At 40.4% G+C, this 22,652-nt stretch overlaps 1 protein-coding gene across 1 annotated transcript in view; it reads right to left on the bottom strand.

The window, feature by feature from the left end:
• Positions 1 to 22,407, bottom strand: part of pard6a (par-6 family cell polarity regulator alpha) — a 50,207-nt gene extending 27,800 nt beyond the window's left edge. Inside the window, exons 1-2 of the mRNA XM_080028060.1 lie at positions 21,939 to 22,407; positions 16,135 to 16,357 (exon numbers count right to left, since the gene is read on the bottom strand). Of these exons, the coding sequence (XP_079884186.1) occupies positions 16,135 to 16,357; positions 21,939 to 22,055 (340 nt within the window). The 5' untranslated portion in view covers positions 22,056 to 22,407. The remainder of the gene's footprint in view (positions 1 to 16,134; positions 16,358 to 21,938) is intronic.
• Between the last annotated feature and the right edge of the window lie 245 nt (positions 22,408 to 22,652).

Genomic DNA, 22,652 nt, shown 5'->3' with positions numbered 1-22,652 from the left:
ACAGCAAAACGAAAATATGAAGATGAACACAGGATGTTTTTAACAGAGTGGGAGAGTATACTTTTTTTGTTGTTGAACGTAATGGCAAGCCATTCAGCCTTACTGTATATGTCAGGTGTCAATAGCGCATTTCAAGGCTTCAAATATTCAGCACCACTTCAGCTCACTCCATGCTAACAGTATAAGTCCCACTAAGCAACATGCATAGTAAGAGAAAAACGCTATTGTAAATTGTTATATTTTAGTTTGTGGACTTGGTTGAACTGAGAGTTTGTGTGTGAGGCAGTGCACACAATGTTCATTGTTGAAGATGACTGGCCTGTGGTCTTAGTACTGTAAGAGTCCATTACTTTCATTATCATGTTGGTTGTGTGACATTTACAGTAAATGGCTGAGCAGAGGTTTGGGGGTGTGTGTGTGTGTGTGTGAGTGTGTGTGTGTGTGTGTGTGTGTGTGTGTGTGTGTGTGTGTGTGTGTGTGTGTGTGTGTGTGTGTGTGTGTGTGTGTGTGTGTGTGTGTGTGTGTGTGTGTGTGTGGAAGGGATGGGGGGGATGTTGATGTGTATGTTTATGATCTTTGCTCTTTGCAGTAACACAGTAAAAAGTGTGGCTCTTATAGCGCTTTTCCACCGCACATGTAGCTCTACTCGACCCAACTCGGCTTAAAGGTGCTGTAAGCGGAATGGTTCTTTTAGCTAACTTCCTGTCAGTTACTGCAGTTAGCAGTCCCCTCGCTCGTCCCTACGTCGCCACATTAATGCACTGCGGTCTTCAAGCGGCGAGTTATCTAGCATCATCTCAGATCCATAAGTGTGATAAAACATGATAAAAACCATCAAAACAGACATTGGGAAGGATTTTTACCTGCTCCGCCATTGTAGGCGCATAAACATTCACCCATGTGTCGCTCTGGCGTGCACCGGCAGTGAGACCATGAGTGAGACGGGTGTCGGTTTGTAGCGTTCTCTCCTGTGATTGGATATTAATTTCGGGATCCCCCAAAAAGTTCATTTGCAGATTACATGCAGAGCAGCTGACTGAGAGATCGGCTTTATGAAACGTGCACATTATGAAAGTGATTACTGTATGAATAAAGAGCGATTTAACACTTATATCAACAAATAAACCGCTTATTTCACCTTTAACTCAACTTGGTAATGGTAGCAGCACGGGTCGTTTTCCACTGCAAATAGTACCTCCTGAACGTGGGCGGGGTCATCATACAAAGGGGCAGAAAGCCGACTCCTGAGCCAAGTAGCAAAGCAGAAATTACAATAAGTTGTTGTGCAATTAACTGAGCCAACCGCCAAAAATACGGATGGAAAATGTTTAAGAAATACCCCCCTTGTATCTGTTTGCTTAAAGAAGTAGAAGAATATTGCTACGGGCCATTAAAAGGGAGGATTGGTGTCTTGATGTGTGACTCTGCCACTCAGTCAGCTGTAGGGATGCGTCACGTACATCCCTATGCATGTAGACACGGGCATCATCAAGTTGTCTAGCGCTTGTTTCAGGATACGTGTTTTCAATTGCAAGCCGTGTCTCAGTCTGAATAATGTATTGAGGTAATCAGTGCAGTCCGAGGCTTGTAATGTAATCGCTCGCTATCATTTCTGTCCCAACTGGCTACTAGGCTATATAGCTGCTAGCTGCCCTACATGTCTCCTCTCGTGTCCTGTACAGTATGTTTAAAGTAACATCCCCAACAACCAACACAGCTGGGTGAGTTAAGCGAATATATGGACATTTCATTAAGTTTTTTCGGATCTGTGATGCAAATCAAATGAAAGAGAACCAGAGAAGGCTGCACGCGGCGAGACAAAATACACTTGTAAAGTCCCGGAGAGTTTGGGAATAAATACAACAGAATGAAGCCGGGAGTTTCTGGCTAATCAGTGGCCGGCAGTCTGCCGACGTCACCTTTTAGCATCGGCTCAGCTCGCTTGGAACCTAGAGCGAGGCAATACCAAAAAAACAGTCGCTACCAGGCACCAGGTACTATGTTTTTGCGGTGGAAATGCCAAAAATGCGAGTTGAGTCGAGTCGAGTTGAGCTGATACCATGCAGTGGAAAAGCGCCATAAGTCTCTAACTGGTTAGCCTACCCTGTCATACACTATACAGCCATATACTAAGTACAAACTTCCACACACAAATTCAATCTACCATTTTCTTCTCTCTCTCCTTCAATGTATCAATTTTACCCCTCCCACACACACACACACACACACACACACACAAAGACCCTGTCTGCAGCTCACACACACACACACACACACACACACACACACACACACACACACACACACACACACACACACACACACACACACACACACACACACACACACACACACACACACACACACACACACACACACACACACACACACACTGGCTCACCAGCTTGGAACTGTACTAATTAATTTTTTTTTTACCAGCGACATCATTATATCATAACTGCAGTAGTTTTCAGAAGGCAAATGTATCTTTTTACTTTGTAATCCTGAAAACATAATTTAAGTGAATATCCGGGAATATTTGTTTTACTTTCTGCACTTTCTGCATGACTGCATATAAATCAAGTATAAACAATATTGTAATGTTTGCTACCAGTGTCATCAAAATGGTTCTAACCTTAACCTATAATTCATGTAAAGTCTCTTTTGCAACTTTCATACCTGTTCAGTCTAGTTCTACATGCAAAACTACCACCTCTTCTGCACGACTGTTACCGTTGATACCACTGTGATACTAATATAGGATGTACTGAAGCAGTGGTTGACACTAACGCTTGCCCGCTTGCCCGGGGCAAGTGAAAATAATGTTCGGGCAAGTTGATATTGCTTTTTGGTTGCCCGACCGGGCAAGTGGATTTTAGATGAGTTGTCAGTAGTCTAAGCTATTTATTCATGTGTTTTAGAGTCCGCAAAACATTTTTTCCCCCGCTAACTCACACAAAATAGATCGGCTACTATTGAGCAGCTGCGCGCAGCAGCCAGCAGCATCACGCTCTCTCTCTCTCTCTCGCTCGCTCTCTCTCTCTCACACACACACACACACACAACAGCCTGTGTGCGCGCAGTTTCGCTGTCTACGTTCCGAAAGCCGGTTCTATTAGGCTACGGACCTGGTTCCGCTATATTCAAACCCCAGAAATCAATAAAGTTTGAGCTTATCGATACCGCTATGGAGTCCAGTAGGCTAGGTCACATGATGTAATTTTAAATACCGAGTAGAGTCGGGTCATCTTCAACTAATTAGGCCTACTTTGGCGAATTATTCCATCACTGGTCTGCATCATAGACTGTAAAAGTGTTGTACCTTCGACTGTCTTGAAGAAACTCCTTCAACCTGCTTCAACTCTGTCTCCAAAAAAATAAAAACCGTCCGCTGAGCCGCTGCCGCCCATGCTGCAGACGAGCTCGGCACCGTCTCATCATTCATTCAATGCAGCGGTGATCAACAAACGCAAACGAGAGACTGTGTAGCAAGTCCCGCAGTTAAAAAATGTGATAGTTTTTAAATTCATATTAAAATCTGCAGGATAAGAACTAGTTGGCTTTAAAAAAAAATCGCAAACGGTTCAAATGTGATGTGTTCAGGTCGGCTCAGTAAAATGAATATTAGGCACAGGTCAATAAAATGACATCATGATGTGTTCAAATGTAACATCAAGAAAAAAAGAAATTTAAGTTTTTCGTGAGAAGCTTGAATAATACAGTTTGGGTGAAAAACTTGTTTCCCCAGCAATATAACATCAGTGTTTCCCCCAGAGCTTTATAGTTAAGGCGGCCGCCTTAGCAACACCAGCCCCCCGCCTTGACTACTGACCGACCAAAAAGAAAAAAAAAAAAAAATTAAATCTTTAATTTTTTTATTTTTAGTGCTGCACAATTAATGTACTAGCAAGCGCGATGTGTGATTTTTCATGGTCAAAAAAGGCCGTGATTTGCGGTAAATAAATGTGCACATATGTCTCCAAGCGTTTCTCTCTGCTCAGACTATCAGCTGCTCTGTGTCGGGGGCTCTGCGCGCGCGACCGTGCCGCGCTGCGCGTGACTACGGCATGTACGCGGGAGAGTAAACGAGCAGCAGCAAACCGACATTTAACCGGTGGCGATAATAAACGCGGTGCGGTTCTATGGGGATATATTTAGCTGAACAGAAAGAAGTGCTCTGCAAAGCTAGACTAGTTTAAGACTCCACATCACCGTGGCAACACAACTTATCGGCTCATACAGCGCAGAGAAAAGTCTGATACATGCATGAGAGTGATGGCCCAGGCACCTTTCAGTAAGTTTACAGAAGTGCCACACTGTTACTGTCTTTGAAATGCATTAGTCATTTTAAGGGGAAAACACATTGTATTATTTCAATAATTTAATTATTTTTCAAACAGCATGCTAGTGTAGGCCAAGATTAATTTTTCTGAATTTTAAATGCTGCTTTATTTTTATGTTTTAAATTTGGAAATACATGTTCCAAAACAACCAATAACCTCTGCATTTAAAAAGAAATCAAGCAAGTGGCTAATAATAGTTGCGCCGCGCCTCCTGTACGGCTAGACAGTGACCACCTTGACTAAGACATTTCCTGGGGGAAACACTGAACATTATTAGTAGGCCTGAATATGGAATTTTGACCTCTTTAAAGTCCTATCCTTAGCTCTTCTAATCTTATAAGCAATTAAAGCAATAATACCAGTTCTCTTTTAACAAAATAATAGAAAAGTATCAATAAAGATTTGGATTGTGGAGTCTTTATAATGGTATCAATATGAATAGAAATTAATGATCCCCCTCCCTACTTACAGTATAACTGGGCAATAGCTTTAACATGGTGGACTTTAATAATTTTATGGCAGACTATCACTTTTTCGCACAATGTGACCGTTTTAAATAAGTAAAATAAGTTACATTTTTCTGAACACTATTGTGTGGAAGCTTACCTTCAGCTTGACTCTGAGCTAGACTGAGTTTTCTGAGACCCCCAAAACCAGGCCAGGTGCATGGCAAAAAGAGGCCCTTTTACAATGCTGCAGCAGGACCAAGCGCTTGGTGTAGTGTGATGTCATGATATCTAGGCTTATATGAATTGTTGTTGGTTGTATGTGGTCAGGATGAGACAGAAAGCAGTGTTTGCATTTAAGAGATACGGTTCGCTAAAATGTATAATTTAATTAGCCTATATATATCATTGTTTAACAGTTTTTTTGGGCAAGTGAACACGACATTCGGGCAAGTAAAACATTACCTGTACTTGCCCTATGGGCAAGTGCTTTTGAAACCTTAGTGTCAACCCCTGACTGAAGTAATGATGCAAATGGACCTAATGTTGGACATCAACCTCCTCTGAATAATACTTTCAGACATTTGTTGTGTACATTAGGTGCACACACAGACACAGACACCGACACACAGACAGACAGACAGACAGACAGACAGACAGACACACACACAAAGTGGTGGCAGTGAGTGGAGCTGATTAAGTCTTCCACGGTCAAATAATCCCACTCTGGCTAAGGCCTTCAATTTACAACACCGGATGGACTGCTCTCTCTCTCTCTCTCTCTCTCTCTCTCTCTCTCTCTCTCTCTCTCTCTCACTAGACCCTTTTACACAGCCAGTGAAAGCTGGGAATATGCCGGAATTTCGGCCCTCCGCCCTGCTGTATAAATGCGACTGTTGCGGAACCGGGGCCGAGAGGCGCAACAGATTGTTCCGGGAATTTTACTACCTCGGGGGGGAAGTAAGATTGCCGACACAATCAGTTCCGCCTCTCTGTATAAATGCGGCCAGCTTGTTGTTGCGGAACAGGGGGGTGTTTGACTTTCCATAGCCTACATTCTAAACATGCGACCATGTTAGCAGTTGAAGGACGTGTGTTTAACATAACCACGGTGGCCTGATGTCCCATAAAAATCACCAATTAAAAGGAACGGAGGGGCGAGGATATCCAGAACCTTCCAGGATCCCAACCTGGGTGGACAACCTGGTCAACTAGCTGCTGGAAAGCTACAGGGGGCCGACATAGAGCAAATCAGAACCACTGTGAATGGGGATGGGCTAATACGGAATTTTTTAAACTTATAGATATCATTATGAAACTTTGCAAGTTGATTACTGACATTAAAACAACAACTTTTTGTATTACAGTATTTCCCAAAAAGTTTGAATAAATATGAAAAATCTGCAAAGCCCCAAAATCTAGATGTTGGACAAAAGCAGTGTCAATTTGTTTTTACATTTTTAAAACAAAACAAGTGTCCAACTGCCTGAAGCTTTTCCTAATCACAGTTCAAATTTGATCAATAACCCATAGAAAATTTATTTTTTACACTGTTTTTTCCAAAGGAATGTCTAGCCGTTTCCTAAAATACCAGCTGGAGACTCCAAAAGGACACTTTTGGTCCATAGCACATGAAATGTAACTGTGTAAAAAATGTATTTTCTATGGGTTATTGATCAAATTTGAACTGTGATTAGGAAAGGCTTCAGGCAGTTGGACACTTGTTTTGTTTTCAAAATTTAAAAACAAATTGACTTTGTTTTCTTCCAACATCTAGATTTTGGGGCTTTGCAGATATGCAAATTTACGCATCATTAGTAAGATATTGATGATTTTTCATATTTATTTAAACATTTTCGAAAATACTGTAATACAAAAAGTTTTTGTTTTAATGTCAGTAATCAACTGGCAACGTTTCATAATGATATCCTAAAGTTCAAAAAATTCCCCATTAGCCCATCCCCATTCACCCCCATTCACTTAAACAGTGGTTCTGATTTGCTATGTCGGCCCGCTGTAGCTTTCGTGGAAGGTCCTAGATGTAATTTTTGGTGAACAACCTTTTACAATGCTCCATGTCCATAACATCACTTTGCCCCCTGGGTAATTTTAAAGAGCTGAATCTAGAAAAACCTGATTAATTCAAATGAATCAGTCTATTTCTATGGCTGCATTCACACCAAATCAGACAGTGAGTGGAAAACACAGGTTTTTCTCATTCATTTGAATGAGCCCTGCCCGTTTAAAAAGGACCAGTCGTTATCACCCAGCGGTTATCACCCAACATATCACTGTGGTGATACAATAAAGCGATCTCTCTCTCTCTCTCTCTCTCTCTCTCTCTCTCTCTCTCTCTCTCTCTCTCTCTCTCTCTCTCTCTCTCTCTTTTTCTCTTCACTGCACACTCACTCACTCTGATAGAATCAGTTTACTATTGCTGATCGTCCCTTCCATAGTTTCATCCCTACAAGAAAACATTAAGAAACAAAAATTGTTTATTTGTTTCTTCAAACTAAACGAGGGAGTCAGGGATGGATGCAGATTTAGGCAATTCTGTTTCCCCTCCTCTTCCTGCAAGAGGGCGCATTTGGTGAGTGGCCCGGCTGGTTTAGCCTCCTAAAAACTGAAAATATAGGCCAATGGAAGCCATGAACATATAATGGAAGACATTTGATGAAAACATTTTTTTCTTTGTTGACATTTCGTACAAACCATAAGCCTATATGCACTCCTGTAACTTTCATTAGGGAAGGAAAAAATAAAACGGTGATCCCAGTTATGAGGATATACTATCCAGCCCTAGCCGGCTATGCTTTGGAAGTAGAAACCTGCTCAACCATTGGAGAAACACTGCAGCAGCCAATCACATCACGGGAGTGTGTATCAGTGAGTGACCAGACCACGCTAGAGGTGTTAACAGGTCTACTCTTATGATAAGAGTCAAACTCCCATCACCAAACAACACTGCAGCGTTTCACCCAGCGCCTGATTTGAGCAACGTTTACACAATAATGGTCTCGATCTAAAAACGGAAAGGTTTTTCCTTCCATCTTTTAAAACACTTCTGTATTTAGACGACAGTTTTTGAATATGCTCCACATGCACAAAGATCCGCCATAGGGACCTTAATCGCTATAGGCTACGCATGCCAGGCCAGTAGTTGGCTGTGAAACTTTGTAGTGGATAGCTCTTACGGTTTCAGCCCCAGATAACACTGTTGTTCTGTAAACCAACAGCCTAAAAATGTAAAAAATACTTTTGCATTTGTGTTGAAAACAGCCCCTTGCTGTGAATGCAGCCTAAACCTCCCAAGACCAAGCTCCAGCTGATATGTGTTTTTTTTAACAGGATTTACACTCCAGGGAGGAAGATAAAATGATTGGGTGAGTACATTTTGAGTTATCTAATGAGTTAGGCCTGATCCTTATTCATGAGGTGCAGTGTAGCTTCTACAGCTACAGCCGGGATTAACCTTCAGTCAATCTTAGGCCCTTTTTTGAACCTTTTGGTTTTTCATTTTACAATTGCTGAGGCTGTGTTTATGCAAATAGCTTCATATTTGGTCAAGGCTAATGTTTTCTGACCAATTTATGAATGGTAAACTCAATTAATTGATTAATCAATAATGCACTGTATATTAATTTTCCTCACATTCAGTGCCGTACAATGGCCCTTAATGGGTGGCAAATTTTAAATCGAAACATGATAAAACATAGAAATGCATTCAATTCAATATTATTGTTAATTCCTGACATCTATCAAACTCTTATAATCCCCCTCAAAAAAATCCAATTTAGACTAATTAATTTGCTTTTAATTTTTGTGTTTTTTCATAAAAAAAAACTAGTGACTTTTTCTAAAACAACTGGAATTTAGAGAGTTAAAATCCTTGAAATAAAGAAGAATATGGTTTCTATGGTGAGGACTGAAGTTGAAAAAGAACGTTATAAAAAGAAATTGGTGGAAAAATACGTTCATGTTATTTTTATCTACATCTTAATTCGAAGTGTCACGATTTTTTTCAGGATGCACCAAAGGTTAAATTACGCCATTAATGCAGTAAGAGTGTGTGTGTGTGTGTGTGTGTGTTTAAGAATTTACCTTGTTAGATTTGATGCTCAACATGATGATAAAACCAAGGTGCATATTTTGATGTGCCCTTGCTGCTTCTGTCCAATACATATTTCTTTTACTTCTAAATTATTGTTTCTTTCATCAATGTTTTATTACTCTCTTTTCTATTCACACTAAATGTATGTTCGTTTGTGATTATGTCAATTGTCAACACATACTTTGTGTTTTTTTCTTCTTTTCCTTTAAAAACTGATAAATAAAGATTTATTTTCCCTGCTCTGTTCTCTGCCAGCCCACAGGGTAAATCTGATTAGACTCGCAGCTGTCTGTGATTGTGGACAACAATAGTGGCCTGTTTAGCAGCAGATTAGCATTATAACATCATTAATTAGGTAAGAGAAGGTGCATTGAGAAACAGCAACGCAGCAGAGCTATAGTACAAATACACAATACTACACAAAATACACGCACTACAAGATAGGAACAGATGTTTAGTTTTTCTTCTAGAAGCTGACAGAAACACCCTCATGCCACACACCACTCACACACAAGAGATGCATCTAGATACATATGAATTATTTATTACAATCGATTTCAATAAGCACTTGCGGCGTGTTAGTGCTAAATGATCTGACAACTAATGTTACTTTGTAAGAGTAAGATATAATAATAATCTGGTACTAGGCTTCAACGTGTGTGCTGGGGAAACATTTATATAATTCGACAGAAAAAATAACAACACACACACACACAGACACGTACTATATGTATACAGTACCTAACACTTTAAGGTGCCTACACACTGGGTGTGCACGTGTACACGTGTAACCGTTTATTAAATCATAACCGTTTAGGAAAAATCAATTAACGAAAACCGTTTTTTAATTTTTTTTTCTTCAAATTTCCTTTTTTTCAAAGTTTTTAAATATCTTCTGGAGACACGCATTTATTGATTTTACATCACTAATAAACTAATTACTAAGGCAGTGGTTCTCAATTATTTTCTGTCATGCCCCCCCTAGGGGACAGAAATTTTTTCGCGCCCCCCCTAAATTGAAATACTATTGAGAACCTGATAATATTTATTTATTTATCTGTACAAAACCACTGTATGAGTTTCTGGCATGAGCATTCTGCATACAATCACCTTATTATCAAATTAGATAACAAAAATTAGCTGAGATAACTTCTGCAGCAAAAAAATTCAAAGTTCAGTTTATTAGCTCAATTTGTAACATTTAAACAAGTCTCAGCCTGTGTCTCAGGACAGAGAAACAAGAGCAAATGATTCACTGAGGTTTGCATTTCATAAAAAAAAAATTTAAACTGTAAACATAGTTAAGGTGGTGTTTTTTTATTAGTATAGGCCAATAGGCCTTCTGTGATGCGATAACCAACAATTAATTAATGTTATTATTAGTCTTCTTGCTTGATTTCTTTTTAAATAGCCTACAGAGACACTTGGAGACACATGTGGACAATTATTTACTGCAAATCGCGGCCTTTCGCGCGGAGATGACCATACACAAGCACACATCACGCTTGCTAGCACTTAAAAAAATAAAAATAAAAAATGTTTTTTTTTTGTCAGTTGGAAATCAAGGCAGCCCGCGCCCCCCCCCCCCCCCCCCCCCCTGACAACTCACGGCGCCCCACCATTTGAGAAGCACTGTACTAAGGGATGATAAAAGCTAGTCTGCCGAATCGGTCTGTCCCTCGGCGAGTGTGTGTATCGGCGCACACACACACACGCACACACGGGGAGTCGCCGTTCTGGGGCTCGAGTCACAGCCACGGAAGAGTGATGAAAGATAACCTAAAGATTAAAGTTACCCGGTTGACGCGAACTACGCTCGTAAGTAGCCCGAACTTTATAACACCTGTTCAACCTGCATAAACGTGGACATGTAGAAATGTGCGATAGGCTATATTAATCAGGAAATTAATGAAGGGCGACAATGACGGTGAACACATGACAGACTGGCGAACGTGTGTGTGTGCCATGGACCTATTATAAGAGGTGTGTAAACGAGCATAGTTCATGTCAACTGTGTGTTTACAGGCGAACAAACGTGCATGTGTGTGTGCGCGCGCGCCTACAAGACGGTGGGCGCAGGAGGAGAATGACGTCACGGTTAAAGGTGCCAACACACTGCACACTGCCGCGCGGCGAGTTTACATAGAAAGTCAATGTATTTCGCGCGAATGGGCGGCGAGCGGTTCACGCGGCGCGGCCGCTGCAGGAGTTGAAAATATTGAACTTTTTGCCGCCGGCTGCGCCGCGATAGCCAATCAGCGTTGAGCTCCTCCCGACGTCACTCACTTCGGGACGACGGACAGAGGAAATCAAGATGGATGAAAACATAATAGTCACAGTTTGCTCCCATAAATTCTGTGAATAGCCTATGTGTCTGTTGCCTGCTGTGTACAGTTATCAGATTTGCTTTATGAACCAAGTTAGCACCAGTTAGCTTGGGTAAAGCACCATCAGCACAGCAGACTGGTGCTCTCAGCACCGGTTAGCACCAGCGCCAGCATATCCCCAGAGTAGGAGAAGGCGGCCGGCAGCGGACACATTATGACCCAATATGATCACGCGGCGCGGAACCTGCGATTCGCACGGCCAACCGCTGCGCCGCGGAGTGCAGTGTGTTGGCACCTTAAGACATTTTTGTAAACGTTCACACACTTCTACACACCAACGCGTAGCACGCGATAGAGGCGCAGAAAATCTGCATTTTCACATTGGAAACCACTGGTTTAGACACGTAGAGGCGTTTCAGGCGATAAAGCGGCACGTTTTGGGCGTCACTGTTGTTTCTAAGGCAAATAAGCTTGATGTGTTTTTTTTCTGCTGCACTAAGTTTCCTTGGCCGACCACTGCGTCTACAATCCTCAGCGTTGCCTGTTTCTTTGTCAAAGAGCAGCACATCTTGAAACATCAATCTGCTTTGAGATCTTTGCCTGGTAGAGACCTTGCTTATCCAGTACAACTACCTTGTTCCCTCACTTAGCATTTTTTTAAATTGATAAAAAATAAACCATTATTATTTAAATTTTTGAAAGCATTCTTAGTTTGCAGCATTTTTTTCACAACTTTTGCACAGTACTGTATACAATCATATAGCTGGGTAAAGGCTATGTATGCAGTATTACCATAGACTTGGCTCAGTTAGTCTGTGTTGCACTTTTTCTCATCACTCCTTGTCATGTCAACTGCTTTTTAAACTTACATTTGTACTCCTTTCTCTAGATAATGTTCTGTTATGTTAGTCAAGTGAGTTAAAACAATGATTGAGCATATGACCCACTGACGAAAGCTTTAGAACTTTAAGTATGTCATTAGTATGCAAAGGTAATCAGTATATTATGGAAGTAAATGAGTGTCATCGGATTTTGAAAATAAAAAGCCATTGAATTTTAAGCACTGAATATTTATGCATTGAAATAACGTATCTGAATTTTTTGCAGCATTGAAATAATGTATCTGAATTTTCAGCCAAATTCAACTGCAAAATCCCATGTATGAAATTCAGAGTAACTTTGGGGACCCAAGGAAGAGCAAGGCAAGGCAAGGCAAGGCAAGTTTATTTATATAGCACAATTCAGACACAAGGCCACTCAAAGTGCTTCACAAGGGCAAGATTAGAATACATAAAAGACATTATACAACATTTAAAAGCAAATAAAATAAGCAAATAAAATGAAAATTGCAGGTTAAAATGGAAACAAAAAAGTCTTCAGACTCGATTTAAAAGAACTGAGAGTTGCAGCAGACCTCAAGTTCTCTGGGAGTTTATTCCAGATTGTTGGTGCATAATAACTAAAAGCTGCTTCTCCTCGTTTAGTCCTAACTCTAGGGACTGTAAATAGACCTGTCCCAGACGACCTAAGGGCTCTGGACGGTTCATAACGTATCAGCATATCAGTAATGTATTTTGGCCCTAAACCATTTAGTGCTTTATAAACCAACATCAGTATTTTGAAATCAATTCTTTGAGTGACTGGAAGCCAGTGTAAAGACCTCAGAACTGGGGTAATGTGATCTACTTTTTTGGTCCTAGTGAGGACTCGAGCAGCAGCGTTCTGAATTAGCTAAAGCTGTCTGATACATTTTTTTGGAAGGCCAGCAAGGACACTGTTACAGTAGTCAAGTCTACTAAAGATAAATGCATGGACAAGTTTTTCTAAATCTTGCTGAGACATAAGCCCTTTAATAAAATGTTTTTTAGGTGGTAGTAGGCTGATTTATTAATTGATTTTATGTGTTTCTTGAAATTCAAGTCGGAGTCTACAACAACACCAAGATTTCTGGCTTGGGGTGTAGTTTCTAACATAATGGATGTAAGCTGTGCGCTGACTTTTAATTGTTCATCTTTGGCACCAAAGACAATTACTTCAGTTTTATCGTTGTTTAATTGAAGGAAATTTTGGCACATCCAATCATTGATTTGTTCAATGCACTTACTCAGTTCCTGTATCGGACTGTAGTCTCCTGGTGATATGGTTATGTAGATTTGTGTGCCGTCTGCATAATTATGGTAGCATAATTTGTTCTTATTCATAATATGAGCTAGTGGGAGCATGTAGATGTTAAATAGAAGAGGGCCAAGAATGGAACCTTGGGGGACCCCGCATTCAATATTTGTCCGCTCAGATGTGAAATTGCCTATTGACACATAGTAGTCTCTATCCTTTAAGTAGGATTCAAACCAGTTTAGTACAGTTCCAGAGAGTCCAACCCAGTTTGCTAGTCGATCTAGTAATATGCTGTGGTCAACTGTGTCAAAAGCGGCACTGAGATCCAGTAAAACTAAGACAGAACTTTTGCCACTGTCTGTGTTTAAATGGATGTCATTGAGGACCTTAACCAGAGCAGTCTCAGTGCTGTGGTGTTGTCGAAATCCTGACTGGAAGACATCAAAGCAGTTATTCATTGCTAAGTAGTTATTTAGCTGTTGATAAACAGCTTTTTCAATTATTTTACTTAAAAATGGTAGGTTAGATATGGGCCTATAATTTTTCATGAGTGATGTATCTAGATTGTTCTTTTTTAGGAGTGGCTTGATGACTGCTGTTCAGGGCCTGTGGGAATACACCTGTCTGAAGGGACATGTTGACAATTTGTAGAACATCTGAGGCCATACAGCTAAAAACAGTTTTAAAGAAGCCTGTGGGCAGAATGTCAAGGCAACAGGATGAGGAGTTCAGGTGTTGTATAATGTCCTCCAGGTTTTTGTGGTTTATAAGATAAAATTCTGTCATTGCATTTGAATTGATTTTAAGAGGGAACACATATGTTGAACTTGGTATTGATGCAGTGACAGCTTGTCTAATTTTGTGAATTTTCTCAGTAAAGAAGGAGGCAAATTCATTGCAGGCCCTCGTGGAAAGATGCTCAGACGCTACTGGCACAGGAGGGTTTGTTAATCTGTAATCGATCATAGATGCTAGATCGTGTTCAAACAAAGAGAGCTAGTGGGAATATTAGCTCGTTGCCTTGGATACCCCTGACTGATGCAGGAAGGCAAATCAGGTTTTAGCTATGTCAAACGGCAACGCAAGTAACGATGGTGCTTGGGTGAGTACAAACAAGTTTCTATATAGGGAAGAATATAATAGCTAGCATATATATAGAAACATGTTTGTACTCACCCAAGCACCATCGTTACTTGCGTTGCCGTTTGACATGGCTAAAACCTGATTTGCCTTCCTGCATCAGTCAGGGGTATCCAAGGCAACGAGCTAATATTCCCACTAGCTCTCTTTGTTTGAACACGATCTAGCATCTATGATCGATTGCTCTTCCTTGGGTCCCCAAAGTTACTCTGAATTTCATACATGGGATTTTGCAGTTGAATTTGGCACGTTGAATTTTTTAACGTTGAATATTTGATTTTGAATTTGAGAACATTGTAAAATAAAAGTGAAAATGAGTTGTTTAAAATGTAATGAGTTAAATTCAGAGGCACAAAATTCAGTGCTGCAAAAAATTCAGATACGTTATTTCAATGCATAAATATTCAGTGCTTAAAATTCAATGGCTTTTTATTTTCAAAATCCGATGACACGCATTTACTTCCATAGTATGTACTTAATCTGCATTTGCTGTTTTCATAATAATTAATACCGGCAAATGCATTTTTTGTCATAGGTAATACTGAATCCAACCCACCTCAACTTGAGAAATCAATCCAGTTCAGAATCAGATGAGGCCCTAACATGAACCCTGCGGCTATTTAGTATGTTAGAAAAAAGAAAAAAGATTTAGGATGTCTCTATAAGTCTGGTCAGATTTAGCATGCTTAAAAATACCTGGATGTCTACTACATCCTGTCGAGATTTCTAGTGTCAAAATCAGCATGCTAGCCTATTTGGGCGATTCTGACCCACAATCCAGTGCGCACAGGAAGTGACGTCACATCGACTGAGCCTCAGTATGAAACCAACCAGGAATGAGACGGATATATAAGAACGAGGCAAAATCAAGGCGCAATGTTTCAAGGTGCAATGTTAGGATGAAATAAATAAGTAAAAGTATGTCCCAATTATGCATACTACATTCTTAATAGATTATTTTTATGATCAACTGTAGTATGTAGAAGACAAAAAAAGAAAGAGTATCACAACCGCATCATGCACTGAAAGAAACAGCAGTGTCTAATGAAGTAGACATGCCCCAGGAAATATACAGTATCACAACACAGGCTAACCCACAGGGAGGAGTGCATCAAAACACTATTCAATACAAGCAGACAGGCAGAGCAGCATCAGGTGGAGCTGTGTGTGAGTGTGTGTAAAGACAAAATATGTTTGATGTGGAGAACAAAGACCCTTCCTGCAGCTCTCTCTCTCTCACACACACACACACACACGCGCACAGAAACGCGCATGCACAAACACACACACACACACACACACACACACACACACACACACACACAAACACACACACACACACACAGAGAAACACACACACACACACACAAACACCAGTAAACAATAGTTGAAGACAAGAAAGAGTCTCCTTCCACCTGTTGGCAGCCAACAGGTGGAAGGAGTCTAGCACCTACAAGTCATCTGTCGTCCCATGCTGTTCACTGAGTGAATATTTAAATGCAAATGCTTCTAGCTAAGTCTGGTTCTGCTAGGAAGCTGTGTATTGTCCCTTTCAAAGAAAAAAATTGAAATAGGTGCAAGGGCCACAGACTGTTTCTGAAATCAAGCCACTATTCCTTTATGGTACCACTGCTCCTCTCCAATGCTCTTACCTTTCTTGGTGATGATGATGCGGAGCAGGGGATTGGCTGACTTGACGGCCCTGTGGAAGTTGTCGTCATTGTTGATTGGCAGCAGGTCTCCCTGGACGTCAGCGTATCCTAGCAACACGTCCATGCCCGGGATGTGATGGATGGTCTGCAGCAGGTGGTAGAACTCCTGGAAGCCTCCCGGACCATTTCTCCTCAGGGCAAAGCGCCGGTACTCTGCCTCAAACTGATAGAACAGTCGACACAATAAGTTAAAACACGTTTCACACCCGAGGTTTTACACAGTTCACAATGGGAGAGGATTGGTATTTTCGAAATATGTATCTTGATGCTACCACCACCATTAATAACTCTAAGTTAAGAATCTAGGGCTGTGCAGGTGCGCTCCGGTGGCGTAGTGGGTAGAGCACTATAGCTCAGTCCTTATCACAGTGTTAACGGGTTCGAATCCGTCCCGTGGACATTTACTGCATGTCATGATGTCCCTCTCTCTCCCTATTTCCACTCTGTCACTGTATGATCTTGAACTGTCAAATAAAGGTTAAAACTAAGAAACAAATCAAAACATAGATAAACTAATCTAGGGCTGTGCAATTAGTCATATTTCAATTAAGAATTTGGCTCCAACAATACAACTTTTTTGCAGTGTATTTAATTTTGCAATGATGATATCATTTTGTCTTATGTAAATACAAGTTCACTGGCTCCTCCTTTAAAGCCCAAACTGACTCTAAAGTTTCAGTTTCCCCTATCAGCACTGCTACTAAAAGCTCACATGCACATTCTTGCCCGTTGTTTTCCACCTCAAACCCTGAAATATATTTACTGATTATTACTAGATTTAAATATATTATATAGTTGTATATTTCAGTGAGCTCAGTGAGGTATGTGTACTTACCCCATTGCCTAACAAAGAACCAGTCAGTTTGCAAACAGTTAGCAAACTCACTTTTAATTTCTGAACCTGTTTTATACCCTGCAGCATGCTTTAGGTCTTTAACTTTTAGCTGAATCTTTATATTAAACACTGTCTACAAACCATGCAGAAATAAAACATGGTGAGTCTTGTTGCATACATTTTGTTGATGTAATTATTATGCTAAAATACTTGTGACAATACAATGGCCAAAAGCATACCTGTGCCACGGCAAACTGCCCATTCATTTCAAGGTGAAGTAAGCGATTTATTTATGTTAATACAAGTGTTAAATCGCTCTTTATTCATACAGTGATCACTTATATAGTGTGCGCGTTTCATAAAGCCGATCTCTCAGTCAACCGCTCTGCATGTAATCGGAAAATAAACTAAAGATAATAAAGAAGAGAGAACGCTACAAACCGGCACCCGTCTCACTGCCGGTGCACGTGCAGAGCACAGATGGGTGAATATATGCGCCTATATGCGGAGCAGGTAAAAATCCTTCCCAATGTCTGTTATGATAGTTTTTATCATGTTTTATCACACTTATGGATCTGAGATGATGCTAGATAACTCGCTGCCTGAAGACCGCAGTGCATTAATGTGGTGACGTAGGGACGAGCGAGGGGACTGCTAACTGCAGTAACTGACAGGAAGTTAGCTAAACTGACCATTCCGCTTACTGAACCTTTAAAACTAATTTCCTCTTGGCACATGACTATATGGCCTGAATCTACAGGCTCTCTCTCTCTCTCCCTCTCTCTCTCTCTTATTTATAGAACTCAAAAATACTACACAATACACCTCTTGACCTAAGCAAGAGGTGTGGAAGATGGAGGGAGCTCTAGCAGGAAATGGTGATGGCAACAAGGTAACTATCAGCAGAGCAGGGGTAAGTCCTGTCAGGTCATAATGGCTGTTTTCTACACCTATGGTTTGCTGTGTGTACACTCTTAATGCCTGACCACTGGCTGTGATGAAGGGGTCGCGAGGGGTGTGGTCCACATTAGGGCTGTGTATTGGGAATGATCAAGATACGATACGCATCACGAAACATGGGTTTTGATATAATATACAGTACATCCATAAATTGCGATAGGATGCATATTGCGATCCATTGCAATAGGATGCATTGTGGGATAAATAGTGATATTCCACATAGTTCACTGAAAATGTAAAAACGCAGCTGAAAAACAATTTGCTGTACAATCTGGGAGTTGTTCATACACCACACACTATATACAGTGACTTCATAGAGGTGTGTGAGGCCTTTCTGCTGTGTGACTGCAAAGCCTATACACAATGTGGAGAGGTGAGGAGTACAGTATAGTGGAACAGGTGGGCTGAGAGGGGTGATAGATACAATCAAAACCGAAATTATTCATACCCCTGGCAAATTTTTACTTAAAGTTACTTAACTTTTATGAAACCAGCAAGCTTTTTCTTGATTGGAAATGACACAGGCTTCTCCCAAAAGATATTAAGACGATGTACAAGAGGCATCATTGTCGAAAATAAATTCAGCTTTTATTAACATTTGAACAAAAATTGGCGAAATTTGCCAGGGGTATGAATAATATCGGTTTTGACTGTAGAGCATGGGTTTTACTGCAGTAAGAAAAATTGTGGCGCCCCCTAAAAGAGTTTTTTTAGTGCCAAAAGGATAAAAGCATGCAATCCACACAGCTACTTAAAAACTCTCTCAGTGGGTTTGGTCAAACCCTTTTTCTTGCAGGTATTTTGTAACAGGTAATCAGTAGGCCGGCGTTTTAACATTTTGCTTTGTATCTATAGGTTCTTTATTCCGAAATGAACAGCAAATATCTGCAAATAAGATAGTCTTGATTGATTCTATAAGAACGTTTAGCACCTGCTGCAGTGTCCATTTCACTTCCACTTTTCAGTTATTGTCAATCATCCTTGGCCATCCGGTAAGGCTACTGTATACTGTTAATCACATGGTGCGGTTCACACCTGCGTGTACTTGCTCCCTGGAATTCTAACTGGTCAGTGAACTCACGAAATATAATGATGCTGTTAACATCTATGTTGAGACAAACAGTGGCTGACAATGACGCTGCTCTCGCCATCGTGTGTAGGTTACTTACTGATTAATAATATGTTTTCTTGCATTATCTTTTACTACCTGTAAAAGAAAATCATTATTAACATAATATAACCCCTTTTGGTAACGCTATATATTAGTCCTTGTTATAAGCATTATTTTATAGGTAATAAGACCCTTAATAGATGCGTATTAATATTAATTTGTGTGAATGAGAATGTAAGTGTTAATAATAACATCATAAACATGTTTATTGTGAGATGATGAACCTTTTATAAGCACTTATAAGAAACTTGTTAACTATTTCTTGATTGCTTAAAACATTAATAAAAGTCTTATGCATTTCTTAGTTGTTAATGAAAGCATTACAAACCCATTTATTGCGTCTTACCAATTGACCTCTTATGTCATTGTTCAACCTTTACAAAACTGTTTGTGTTGCTTCATGAAGGTAAAAGCAGCTTCATTATTCATTTATTAGCATTAAACTATTCTCTTATTAAACTGTTAATTATGCGTTTTGCAGGTACAGTATCTAAAGTGGGAACAATGCAACATCATCAATGGCTGTATGGTGGGATCCATCATTAACAGTGTGATGTGTGTGCAGACACAGGCTAACAATTGTTTTGACAAGATGTTTATAGGAAAGGGAATGTGTTATTTTGGGTTGGGAGATATGGGGGATTTAAAACACTGGAAATACTTTGTTCTAGTCAAATTAATTATAATAGGGAGAGGCAGGTTTATGTAATTATGTAAATGGATAAACAAGACTATTAATCCTGGCCTACTATGATTATGAATCACCATGGTGATAATAATCCATATATGTCCATTCGATTATCAATGTTGCATGGAAATACATGACAACATGACTTGCAGCTATCACACAATCTCTTTACAATTCACACCGAACTTCCCTTTTCAATGGATGTGGATGAATTCCACAAATCTACATTTGAGTCAATAATATATATATTCTTTAAATAAGATTTAGTATACAGGAAATTCAACCTTTCAACATGTATCATGTTACTAATAATGTTACATTAAATGTGTGAGAATGTACTTATGTAGCCTGGATCAGACCCAGCTTTCACACAAATTAAAGGACTCAAATCAGGATTGGAGCAAACAACTGTATACTGGCTACTTTATTTTGCCACTAGTAATAAATATCTAAGCCTAAATGTGTGTGTGTGTGTGTGTGTGTGTGTGTGTGTGCGTGTGTGTGTGTGTGTGTGTGTGTATGCGTGTGTGTGTGTGTGTGTTCCTGCTCAAAGTGAAGAAAGTTTCCTTCCACATTAATACTGCACTGATCTGTTTGAAGTAGTTTAGTGTTGTTACTACCCTCTATACTGGCATATAGCCTAAGTCTTAACAACAGTGAAATAAATAATATAAAAGGACGTTCCATGGAACTCCAGCAATGAAAACATAATAGGCTGCTACCTGAGAGGAAGTTCCCATACAGATTCCAGTGGCTACATGATTAGCTAGGCTACTGCCTATTACAAATGAAATCTCATTTGATATCAGTCAACTGGAAAAGAAAAGAAAAGAAAAGAAAAGAAAAGAAAAGAAAAGAAAAGAAAAGAAAAGAAAAGAAAAGAAAAGAAAAGAAAAGAAAAGAAAAGAAAAGAAAAGAAAAGAAAAGAAAAGAAAAGAAAAGAAAAGAAAAGAAAAGAAAAGAAAAGAAAGAAAAGAAAAGAAAAGAAAAGAAAAGAAAAGAAAAGAAAAGAAAAGAAAAGAAAAGAAAAGTCTGTGTTAGACGAGTTCAGTTTTTGAGCCACAGCGGAGATAGTGGTATTTAAAGTGAAACTGCACATCCAAACCAACAGGTATGACTAGGTGTCAACCCTGTTGTGTTAGTATGCAGGGAACAGGTCCATTAAACTCTCATGTCAAGATATCTGAATTAGGTTCTCTATAATAGCCTAAGCTATTTACAGGTGAGTTGGTTCAATGTAAAAACCATAGGTAGCCTATTATTCAGCCCCCAACAATCTTAATGCATCTTTATATCTTTATTATTATTGTAGGCATTTGTTTAGCCTTTAGGTCTACCTCATTAACTTTTGATAGTGACGTGCTATAGCTTTTTCCATTTAGGATATTCCTTTGCATAGGCAGACCAATTCAATTGTTGCGCCACCTCACCTTTGTTAACAACATGATGGCTGTGAAAGTTCTCTCAGCCAAGTAGTTTAGGCCTATTTGTCTTTCTAATCACATACCCTAATAATTAACAGTGTTTCCCTTCACGATCCGTTCAAATGTAATTTTGGGGGGTAAAATAACCGTTTAGTAGCCTATGTTTATAATAAGCCTAGGCTACCAAAAGGCTGGGCTACCAGACACCCCTTGAGCCCTGGTGCTAGAGTCGCCCCTGCCACCAACAGAGGGATAATACATTATTATCACAACCTTTAACAGGAGGCTGAGAGACACTGAGGGACACCGCGGAATAACTGCTGTATGGAGCGGAGCACTGCGGCTCGGCTCTGGTAGCCTGCTACACAGCTCACCCAGGCCGCCTGACTGACTGACAGCTGCACCACTGTTTTTTCATTATAGCATACAATATCCTTTCCGTGTAATTACCATTATCCAACCGTGAAACGTGTCGGTTTGTCGGTCTGGGAGCGAAAAAGGGAGCGTAGGCTATAGCAGCCTATGTTATGTGAACGACAGCGGAAGGTCACACCAGTGTTGTCAGTAGCCTACCGCGGCAGAGCCCGTATCCTTTCTGTCTGTCTGTCGCTATAACGTTAACAAACATGACCCTCTAGCCTACGTTAGCCCACTACTACGACTCACTTTGCTCTTGACCTCCACCACGTTGTCAGTGAGTTTTAACGGCGTCCGGTGCTGCTGCTGTCGGGACATTCTGCTCCCCGGTTGGCTGCTCGGCGAAAGCACTGCGGATAAAAGCATCCACCGCTGCTATTGTGATGTCGTTTCCTCCTCTGTCCTCCTCCGGTAAAATAACTATTATATCCACAATATGAAGCTGGCGATGGGAACCAAAGCGCTCCTTTCACCTGTCCAGTTCAATGTGATGTTTTCATCCGTGTAAAAAAAGAAAAGATAAGAAGAAAAACAGCCTGTGCTCGCGCTCCTGTGTTGGTGTGTCGTGCTTCCGTCCGATGTCAGAGAGCCTTCTCATATAGGCTACAGTACATATGAGCCTTTTCATAGATATAGAACATATAGCCAATAGAAAATATAAAGATGAGCCTTCTGTTGTCATACGTTTATGACACCGAGAAAAACACACGCGCACAGTGCGCCCGACAGGTGGAGTCTGGTCTAACCGGTATGGGCTGTGAGGTGCTGCTGGTGTAAGCAGTCCTCCAACCTGAGAGTAGAGGGGGCGGGACATGGCGACAGCACCACAACACCGTGCTATTAATCCGTCAATGACGTCCTATTTGTTAACAATAGCAGCCGACTAAAAATACTCTTGCTGCCACAACTGCTTGCTCAAGATTCAGGTTCTTGAGTCTAAAGGCCAGAGCGCTGTTATCTTCT

This window comes from Ammodytes marinus, assembly GCF_949987685.1.
Source record: "Ammodytes marinus genome assembly, chromosome: 5".
NCBI classification, from domain to species: Eukaryota; Metazoa; Chordata; class Actinopteri; order Uranoscopiformes; family Ammodytidae; genus Ammodytes; species Ammodytes marinus.
The sequence above is the reverse complement of the archived record's forward strand: the minus strand, read 5'-3'. Positions and strand labels throughout refer to the sequence as shown.